Here is a 12,187-nt window from a genome sequence, read left to right on the forward strand (position 1 = left end):
ACATATTGCTTGAATTCACTAGAATTTCACTAGAGACATCTATTGGTGAGATGAAATCTTCCTTATTCTTCTTCACCTTTCATCATGTTGAGCTGTCAAAAAATAACTCCTCGATTTAAAAAAAAAATATGAAAAATAACTCCTATAATTGGAGATAATCCAGATTTGTGAACAAGTATTTGGACACACTCAAAATGTTGTAAAGAAAACCATAATGAAAACTCTAGTTTGGAGAATACTGTTATATGGAAGCGAAATGTGGACAATCGGGCAGGCAGAACGGGGGTGGCGGGAGGCGTTTGAGATGTGGTGCTATAGGCGCATGTCGGGTATTTATTGGACGGGACGTATAAGAAACAACGAGGTATCAAACAGGGCTGGGAATTTCAGATGCTTATTAAAAAAAGTTAGATTTTTAAACACCATTAGACATTTAAAAAAATTACAGTGTTTGGAAATGATACTAAACAAAAAAAATTAAAAAAAAAACAAATAAAATAAATACATCGAAACAAGTATCAAAATAGATTTGAAAATATAGTAGTATTTACTATAAAATCATCACATCAAACCCTTATACGCACCCCGATGGGCACTGCATCATGTAAACGCAGTGTTATGTTGATCGTTAACTCATGAAGGAAAGGTGATCACCCTTCCGCTTCAGGTACCAGTCCAGGTTAATATTGAATAAATATTAGAGATGAAAAAATCACTTATATTTATTTGATCCCCCTCCCTGGGAATTAACCCCGGGAATCACTGTATAAATTAATAAAAAAATTAAAACTTATATAAAAATGTTTTTTTTTAAAATTATGATAATGACGTATTCTAATCATGCATCTAAATCAAATTGGAATACGCAGCTCCAATCTTCGCTGGCATCGTTCCACATAATGTGCTATGCTAGACCTTGAAAAGACCTATGGCAGACCATCGGTCAAGTCTCATTACCAGGTTGCCGCTTCGAGCCCAGGTCACGTACAGAGCATTCGTTGACTGTTGAATATACCCATAGGCTACCTGCATTATTCATAGGTTCATTGTTATTGAAAATCGCAAGACGAAAATGGTGCATCTAACGTTTACTGCTAATTTTGTTTTTCTTTGAAGTGTTTTTCAGATCGTTTTAAATAAATTATCGTTTGTGTAGTATTAAATTTTGTTTTTGTATGTAAGTCATGATTCTGATGGATTTCAAAGAATTTGGCTTACAAAATAAATGGACCATCGAGGAATGATTTTATTTTCATATTATTTTTTGACATCTCATCAAAGATGAAGAAGATTATGGAAGTCTGGGCATTTGCGGGGCTGACGACCGTCATATACTTCCATATTCTTCTTCATCTTTGGTGAGATGTCCAAAAATAATATGAAAATAACTCCTGTAATTGGAGATAATCCAGATTTTGAGAAGTATTTGGACACACTCAAAATGTTGTATTGATTTTATTTTATTTTTTAAATTTTCTTCACTATTTGTATCCTTCGTAAATATAAACTAGGTAAGTATATAGCAACTGGGTAGTTTATTTACTAGGTAAATTAACAAATAAGAGATTCTTACATATTTATAACTGTGTTTTTCAAAGACATATTGTATGGAGATAAAAAAAAGGTACAGCAGTGCAGTCAGCCGCTCTACTCTACCAAACTTTGGCTCCATATGTATGGAGCATATACTCGTACAAGGTAAAATAAACGTACATACATATGTACAAGAGAAAAGTTATAACTTATAAATTATAACAGAAAAGTGCATTTCGGACACACTCAAAATGTTGTAAACAAATTATCTGGTCAGATTTTATGTTTAAATAATAAAAATGAAAATTATATTTTCTGGCGTTTCTCATGTGTAGATTCGGACCTCACATACTAATAATAGAGTTTCTGCTTAATAAAAAGCTTCTTGTCATCTCACCAACAGATGTCTCTAGTGAATTTCTAGTGATTCAAGAACAAAGTTTCAAAATTGGTTCATAACATATAGAACTTCCAAGAATTTGAGTAGTGTGGTTGTCAATAATGGGTGGAATTGGTGAATGTTACACGTGTGTAAAGTGATCACTTAAACCAGCCTATGACGGTCGTCAGCCCCGTTAATGCCCAGACTTCCATATTCTTCATCATCTTTGATGAGATGTCAAAAAATAGTATTGTTGTCAATCACGGGTAGAATTGGTGAATGTTACACGTGTGTAAAGTGATCATATAACCAAGCCTATGACGGTCGTAAGCCCTGCAAATGCCCAGACTTCTATATTGTTCTTCATCTACGTTGAGATGACAAAAATTACTTGTATCTATTAGATATTAAATTATATTGAATAGATACTTTATGTCTTAATTTTAAATCAAACACAGATTTTTTGAGTCTACTAAGTTGTATTTTGTTAACAAAAACACATAAAAAAATATATTGTGACAATAATTTCGCCTTGTTAGGGCATTATCAAACGAATGAGTTTTTGTCAATAAAATACAACTTAGTAGACTCAAAAAATCTGTGTTTGATTTAAAATTAATACATAAATTAAAATGGAGTTCTACAAATTAAAAGCCAAATCAATAAATAAATAAATTGAATAGATACGCCTACGTTTCCTGAAATTTTGCAACTGGCAGTACTCGCTCGTATAGTACATACCTATATTGTATAACAGTGTTTGTATATGATTTTCATGTATTTTATGATTTCAACCAGTCAGTAATGACAAGAGATGCAATGACATAACATAAAGAATCTACCGTTGCAAAAGTTGTTGCAACATTATCATCACAACACACTTTGAAGATGTGCATAGATCTCTTCCTCATGTTGGTATTTGTGCAGGTCCTCGCCAAAAAGTTACATTTCCAATAATGCAGAAAAAATCCTTTAAATGCAAATCTTTTCTGTTTACTGTATTTTACCGAAATCTTAATTAAAGTTGCGACAAAACGTGACCAATCCTGTGTTAAACCAATATGAAATCATTAAATCGTACAAAAACGTAACAATTTTACGATCTAGAATTCCTGATTACTTAAAATCATTTAAAATGGAAATGTAACGTCTTGGTGAGGACCTCCATATTTTCAAGTCAATGGCTTTTTTATGTCGCTGGATGAATAAAATAACATAAAACAAATGTTTAAAAACGAACTAAATAACCATCACGCCGCTTTGACGCAGGGGTGGGCAGAGAGGAGAGAACGCCATACCAATCTGTCTTTGCAAATAATCTTGGCCTCGCATTGACACAGAGTTACATTGATCATTAATTACACTAAGGCATGGGGATTAGTCCTGCGCTTCATGGCGATATTCAATAAATATAAGAGTGAAAACATATGTAAATAATTAATTTTACACCTTGGGATTTAAACCTGGGACCTCCAGCATAGTAACCAATCGCTCTAACCACTACAGTAGGTACAGTAGCGTACTCCTAATTAAAAAATAATAATCTAGTGCTTAAAATAAACATAAGAAGTTTTGTTTTCATTTTCTTTCTAATAAAGCTTTCTATGGTTTAAAATATGTTTTTGTAAATAGGTATTGATTTTTCAAGTTTCGGAATCGTTTATTCGTAATTAAACTAATTTAATATAATTTTTTTAAACATCTCAACATAGATGAAGAAGAATATGGAAGTCTGGGAATTTACGGGGCTTACGATCGTCATAGGCTGGTTTAAGTGATCACTTTACACACGTGTAACATTCACCAATTCTACCCATGATTGACAACCACACTATTCAAATTCTCGGATCTTATATTTATAAATATATATATATATATATATATATATATATATATATATATATATATATATATATATATATATATATATATATATATATATATATATATATATATATATATATATATATATATATATATATATATATATATATATATATATATATATATATATATATATATATATTTATATATATATATATATATATATATTTATATATATATATATAAATATATATTTATATATATATATATATATATATATATATATATATATATATATATATATATATATATATATATTTATATATATATATATATATATATTTATATATATATATATAAATATATATTTATATATATATATATATATATATATATATATATATATATATATATATATATATATATATATATATTGTTCAATTTCAAAACAAAGCTATGACGGTCGTAAGCCCCGTAAATGCTCAGACATCCATATTATTCTTTATTCATTTTGGAAGGTGAAAAAAAATAAAATAAAAATAACACCTAATTGGAGATAATTCAGATTTGTAACCATGTATTTGGACACAATCAAAACTAATTTTACATTTTAAAATTACAATTGAATTGAGACCACGTCAATTTCTTAATAATTGATTCACGTTTGGGTGCTTTTTTAAACAACTACATGTGGAAGATGTTGAATTAAGGTACTTACTTTTTTTATTACATATTGCCAAATCATCTCTGTTGGCATTTTACGAATCTTACATGAGCTGAATGCAACAGATAGTATTTTATGAAAATATATATCGTAAATACATGTAACATATCGCTTACTCCTTTCAACAACGTCACATATCAAAAATCGTCAATTTTCAGTTGAACATGTTTTCGGAATGCCCAAAAATGTACTATATCCCAGCAAAAGTGGCATATTTTTAACCTAATATTTACCCGCTACAGGGCAGAAGGTGTTTTTTTGCATTTTGAAGAAAAGGTATTGTTTAATAATTTTTTTAATTATCCTAAATATTTTTCAAATGGAGAAAAATCTTTTGTTGCACAGTAAAAAGTTCAATTAGTGAGTTGATATTTATTTTTAATATATTTTACTATATTATTTTTTGACATCTCATCAAAGATGAAGAATAATATGTAAGTCTGGGCATTTACGGGGCTGACGACCATCATAGGCTGGTTTAAGTGATGACTTTACACACGTGTAACATTCACCAATTCTACCCATTATTGACAACCACACTACTCAAATTTATGTTGAATTAATCCAGATTTTGTGAACAAGTATTTGGATACACTCAAAATGTTGTAAATATTTTATTATAATTTTAAACTTTAAAAACGATCTCCTGAAAAATCGTGTTTTTTTTATTTATGACGTTGTTGAAAGGAGTGAGCGATATGTGGCTGGTGTTTTGCCTATCACACGTAAAAACAAATTTTATGTAAAACAATTTTGTTCTGCAATGGCAGCGCCATCAGTTTAATATAACTGAAATATACTGAATACTAAACTAGGCTAATCACGGACAGCATGCTTCTTGACACTGCTGTAATTTAGCATTTTAAATGTTTTTGATTACATTTGTTGTTTTAAAGGTTTTTAAAAAAGTATTTTGATTCACTTATGAATTAAACATTAGAAATATATTTAAAAATTTTTTTTTATATCTTTTCCATTTAACCAGACTGACCTATAGAAACGTGCGGCCAGTTACAGTTATATTTACAAAGTAAATAAATAGTATTGATAATACATATTTAAAAAAAAAATGAAACAATAACTTACGTGTAGCTTCAAAAAGTCCATTTTGAGCCTCCGATGCCAGTGATCCCAAAATTAGGAATCCGAACAACACTACCGATGACATTAAACGAAACATTTTGAAAATTTTTATTTAAACTAACACAAATTATTGAAAAAAGGAAAAAACCAAATTCTATTCGCGCCCTTATGAAAATGTAACGCAAAGCTGCGCGCGCTTTTAAAATCGAACTGAATTTGAAAAAAGCGAACGTTCCGTTTTGTTGCATAGACAAAATGGAATATTTTTAAATGCTAGGCTGTCGAAGATGGCCGTGTCGCAGCCAGTCGTTCAATTGTGTGATTTTTTCCTTGTTGCACAATATTTTTTAGGTTAAATCGGGTGTTATGTCATGCGAAGTACGTAATGCCGGATCGAGGCTCGCGGCTTGAGATCCGGAGAGTGAAAGCAAGCGCGGGCTGTTGAGCCAATTTATACCCGCGTCAATCGACGCAATGTTTGGCGTTTTTTAAAATTCGTATTCATAGTGCGATCCTCCTGGGTGTATCACCATTTTACTTGGTAAAGTCAGATCTCAGAAATAATCGGTCAGAGTAAGATTGACATTGACGCATTTTATATATAATATATTTTTAAAAATATTTTCACGATTGTGTAACTAATTTAATGCTAAAAAGTATTAGTTAATTTGTTATTTTGATGCAGGTATAATGTTTCAGTAAAAAAATGCATCTTTAAACGTTAATAATTTATATATTAATAATAATAAAGTAGTTTTGAATTTTGAGGATTATTTTTAAATACTACTTAATATTTTTAAATTTGAAGATAATATATTAAATTAATATATGAAAATGAATTAATATTTGAAATAACTATATAACTATATGAAATAAACACACACACACACACACACACACACACACACACACACACACACACACACACACACACACACACACACTTTGAATAAGCAGGGTAGGCAGGGTGAATAGAACGCCACACCAATCTACATTTGCAAACGATCTTTGCCTCTTCCACCTTCATTCATCTCTTCATACATACCCTACGATTATTTTGACTCCTGACCTGACCAATTACAGTATTTGAAACACTTGAGCATGCCAAGGTTTCCTCGGTCTTCCTCTGCCTTTTTTCAACCACTATCGCCTCATATATTTATTTTACTCTCTTTCTTCACTCACTCGATTCACATGTTCAAACCTTCTCAACATACCTTTCTTAATTTCATCAATAATGCTTATCATTGCCTTGCATTCTTTCTTATATCACCATTGGAACATCTATTATGCATAATTTTGCCGCACATTCGTCTGAGTGAACGCATTTCAACTACATTCAGTCTACTTTCATCCTTCTTTTGCTTACTGCATGCTTTAATTCCGTGCATTAAGGTTTTATTTTTCCTGTCTTACCTTGTGGAAAACTACCACTATAAAAATAAAATAAAAACTACACTAAAAGTACCAAGCGAGTGTTTTTGCCTAGAATTTTCACTCATGAATTACATGAAATTATAGTAACTTTAAACACAAAAAGTAAATCCACTCACGAGTACGCAGAGGCTATAAAACTTAAAAAGTTGAAGTCTGAGTAGGGTCATGATAAGCGGTGTTGCATAAGCCGTAGCTAGATTTCAGAGTCACTTGGACGTAAGGTAATTTAAAAAAAAAACAAACGAAAAACACTAAAAGTACCTCTACACTAAGAGCTCAATTGAAAAGTATCCAAGTATTTTTCACTCCAATTTGTATGACAACAGTCAAGATAAAACCATAATATTCTAGAAATAATATTTATTTACTTTTTATATTTTAGTCAGTAAACAACCCAATTATTTAGGAAATAGTTTTGTTCAATGAACCACTTAGAAGTATTTTCTTATTTCATCATACAGACCTTGTAGTTTTGTTTTGTAAACGAATTTTAAAGTAATAAAATCGATTGGGTAAATAATATGTGACTGATGGGCATAAAATCAATCGATTTGTATGTCGTAGTTATAGAGGTTCTTAATTATGAACCATTTATTTTCATAGCGTTATATAAAAGTACTTACTTATCCACCATTAAAGTAGGTACCTACCAATCCATAGATAAATCTATTTAAGTAATATAAATTATTTATTTACACTTCATGTATAGAAAATAAATAAGTACATTGACGGGCTTATTTCTAATAAGCAATTTTCAAACATTTTCTGGACATTCAGAAAACATACACAACTGAAAAATGACGATTTTTGATATATGACGTTGATAAAAAGAGTGAGCGATATATCATTTTCGAATACTGTTGGTGAATTATTAAAATAAAAGATATGTATATAAAATTCATAAATGCATAATAACATAATTTTATGAGTGTTGCCCCATTTGGGTTACTAGATATCCCAATGCAAACATTTATTATCAAAATTTACCTCATAGATTTGATAAATATTAAATAAAACCCCTATACAAATATCTTTATTCTCTAAACTGTCGTAACTGACATATTTTAATAATTCCAGTCTCGACGTAGTCTCTCGTGGCGTAGTTACGTAGACGCTTGACAGCGAAACTGGCGTCGGGGGTTCGATTCCCGCCAATTGCAAGATGAATTCAAGAGAGATGTATTTTCAATTAGTCTGGATGTTTGTGATGATTTTTTTACATTTACCTTCCCTATCCTTACTATCCTACCTGCAGACTAGCACCTAAAATAGACGCTTTGAGGGTTATTCATTTTAAAAAGATTGATTTATTTTTTAATTGCTGTTAGAACATGATACGTGATACGTGTCACATTAGATTTTAAGAAATAGTGGTATTTACCAAGTAAAACTTAAATTAAACATGGGTAAGTATTACCACAAAGTGACCCCTGAATCAATTAATGAAATAAGACATAATATTTTTTAGTTTTTCAGGTATAAATGTGCTCTGAAAATTTCATACATATTTCAACGTTAATTCATATATATAAATAAAAAATAAAAAACGTAACTACTTTTGAAAAAAAAACAATAAAATAAATATATAACCTAGAATCTCACTATTTTAATTTAATAATATAAAACCCTTATCCGCACCCCAATGGTGCATAGGGCACTGCTTCATATAAACCCAGTGTTAAATTGATCGTTTACACATGAAGGAAAGGTGATTAGCCCTCCGCTTCAGGTACCATTCCAGGGTAATATTGAATAAATATTACAGTGATAAAATCACTAATATTTATTTGCCCCCCCCTGGTAATCGATCCCGGGACCTCCAGAACGGTAGCCGAGCGTGTTGACCATTACACTACGGAGGTGGACGAATAATTTAATCGATTAATTTAATCGATTGAAAAAAAAGACAAATTGAACCTTTATGAAATACTCTCAAACTCATTTCAAATTGAATTTATGGTAATAACAGACTATCACACACGCAGGGATAGACAGAGGTGATAGAACTCCTCAACACTCAGTTTTTTAAAAACATTATTTTCCTTTTCCACATTCATGCATATTCTCATACAAATTCGCCAATTATTCCGACTATTCATTATTCAAACCTGTCCTCTTTTTAGTATTTGAAGTAATTGATAATGCAGAGTTTTTCTCGTCTTCCTCTGTTACTATAACTAACTAAATTTTTGTCTCATATATTCGTTTTACTGCTTTTTCGTCACTCCACGTGTCCAATCCATCCAACGCAACTTTTTTTTTTATATTTTACCCATATCACTTTTTCCTAAATTTTCCAATCAAACAGCGAACATACATCGTTTTGTCGTAACATTCATTGGAGTAATTGCTTTTTGACTGTATTCAGAAAATGCTCATCGAAAAATTGAGAACACTCAGTTACGACAGTTGGCCAAGAAAACGACGATACCATAAACATTTAAAATATTATGGTCTTTGCAAATCTCCTCAATCCCACTTCCGCGATATTTATTATGAAATATATCCACACCATAAGTGCCTACGTATAAATTAGGCACATATCGCTCACTCCTTTCAAGAACGTCATAAATCAAAAATTGATAATTTTCAGTTATGCATGTTTTCGGAATGCTCAGAAAATGTACTATATCCCAGCAAAAGAAGCATATTTTTAACATGATATTTACCCGCTACAGGGCAGAAAGTGTTGTTTTTGCATTTTGAAGAAAAGGTATTGTTTAACTATTTTTTTAAATATACTAAATATTTTTCAAATGGAGAAAAAAACTTCAGGTTTTACCTAAAAAGATCTGTTGCACAGTAAAAAGTTCAGTAAGTGGCATGGTATTTATTTTTAATACATTGTATTATATTTTTAAACTTTAAAAACGTTCTCCTGAAAAATCAAGTATTTTGATTTATGACGTTCTTGAAAGGAGTGAGCGATATGTAAAATATTTTTAAGAGGTGAGCAGAGATTTGAGTGTGATTAATATGTTTTTTAAATAAAAGTTATGAAAATATTGTAGACTGTCTCTTGGCGACCATCCCGTTTTAACCCTCATTAGCACCAATGGTGCATAGGGCACTGCATCGTATTGTCAATAAACCATATGATGTCATAAAACGTTCGATGACAGAAATTTGATGACGTTTGCGAACGCACGTTTTTCGTTTTATTCAAATATCTATGTTTAAACTTTAAAATCTCCCTTAGTTCCCAACAGATTTCAATAAGAATGTTATCAATAGTCTTGTGATTTTTCATTTTATTTATTGAACGGCTAATGCTTTTAACATAATACATATCTTATATAAAAATTGTCCGCCTCCGTAGTGTAATGGTCAGCACGCTCGGCTACCGTTCTGGAGGTTCCGGGTACGATTCCCAAGGAGGGTAAAATAAATATAAGGGATTTTTTCACTGTAATATTTATTAAATATTACCATGGACTAGTACCTGAAGCAGAGGGCTGATCACCTTTCCTTCATGTGTAAAAAACGATCAAGATAACACTGCGTTTATATGACACAGTGCCCTATGCACCATTCGGGTGCGGATAAGGTTTTTATTATTATACAATACACTAATAGAAAAAAGTCTTAAACATAAAATAATAATGAAATAACAAATAGTAAGCGATGGTATATACACGTCTCCTTCACACACAATCAGCGAGCAGCGAGAGGGAGTGAAATATAACGTGTAAATTTATCCATTATAACATGGAGGAGAAATGCTGAGAAAGTACAGACTTCAAGGTGGATAACAATATATGAAATAAATCTATACTTTCAAAAGCATTGGCTGACATGTGAATTTAATTTTAAATTATTATCCAATAATCCAACATCGTGACAAAAGCCTATCGAAGAAAGTTTTAGATTTGTCTAATACGTGTAAGCGTATTTTAAGACTGCCACCTTAACTGGAATAATTTTCTATATTTCAGGTTTTAGACGATGTTTGTGGGCCAATGTCACATCGCTATCGCTGTATCGTGATATTATATATCCGTAAAACTAATTTTACTTCTTTTAATGACTAATCACTCCTTGTTTTTAAACGTAATATAACTTGGCATGATCAAGTATTTTTAATACTTGGGTGTGGTCAGGTCGGGAGTCGGAATAATCGGCGGGTACGTATGAGGAGTTGCACGAATGTTGAAGAGGCGAAGATTGTTTGCAAAGACAGGGTGGTGTGGCGTTCTAGTCTACCTGCGGGGAAGCAGAGTGATCGTTAGGCGTGGTTGGGTAGACGCTCGACTGCGAAACTGGCGTCGCGGGTTCGATTTCGATATATATATATATATATATATATATATATATATATATATATATATATATATATATATATATATATATATATATATATATATATATATATATATATATATATATATATATATATATATATATATATATATATATTTATATATATATATATATATATATATATATATATATATATATATATTTATATATATATATATATATATATATATATATATATATATATATATATATATATATATATATATATATATATATATATATATATATATATATATATATATATTTATATATATATATATATATATATATATATATATATATATATATATATATATATATATATATATATATATATTTATATATATATATATATATATATATATATATATATATATATATATATATATATATATATAAACATATATATATATTGACTTCTCAACATCAACTCAAGTCTAGGTATTTACAGGGTTTATGACCTGTCATAGGGTGGTTAAGCGATCACTTTACACGCGTAATATTCATAATTTTACTCATGATTGACAGCCGCATTTCTCAAAGTTTTAGAATCCTTACATATATCATAAATTTCATGACGCTTTCCATATGGAACGAATGAATGAGAAAATATTTTTTTTGAGGCAGATAGAATTGGAAATAAGGAGCAGAGGAAGGCCAAGGAAAACATCGGTAATATCAAGTGTTTCAAATATTTGAAAAAGGGCAGTCAGGAATCGGTATAATCGGTGAGTATGTATACGAGGTGAAGATTGTGTGCAAAGATAGATTTGCGTGGCGTTCTATTCTCTCTGCCTACCCCTTCGGTGAACCGGCTGATAGTAAATTAGATTTCTTAGTTATCGTTGCATAGCATTTTCGGGAAGAAACTTGCAAAATACTGATGCTAGTAAATGTGGTTCAAT

At 30.3% G+C, this 12,187-nt stretch overlaps 1 protein-coding gene across 1 annotated transcript in view; it reads right to left on the bottom strand.

Moving 5' to 3' along the window:
* Positions 1-5,969, bottom strand: part of LOC148303708 (protein takeout-like) — a 34,827-nt gene extending 28,858 nt beyond the window's left edge. The window contains exon 1 of the mRNA XM_088269519.1: positions 5,550-5,969. Coding sequence (XP_088125645.1) covers positions 5,550-5,643 — 94 coding nt within the window. The 5' untranslated portion in view covers positions 5,644-5,969. The remainder of the gene's footprint in view (positions 1-5,549) is intronic.
* Positions 5,970-12,187: the final 6,218 nt, after the last annotated feature.

This window comes from Brachycentrus maculatus, unplaced genomic scaffold (assembly GCF_059751285.1).
Source record: "Brachycentrus maculatus isolate JH-2025_06_01 unplaced genomic scaffold, ASM5975128v1 h1tg000354l, whole genome shotgun sequence".
Taxonomy (NCBI): domain Eukaryota; kingdom Metazoa; phylum Arthropoda; class Insecta; order Trichoptera; family Brachycentridae; genus Brachycentrus; species Brachycentrus maculatus.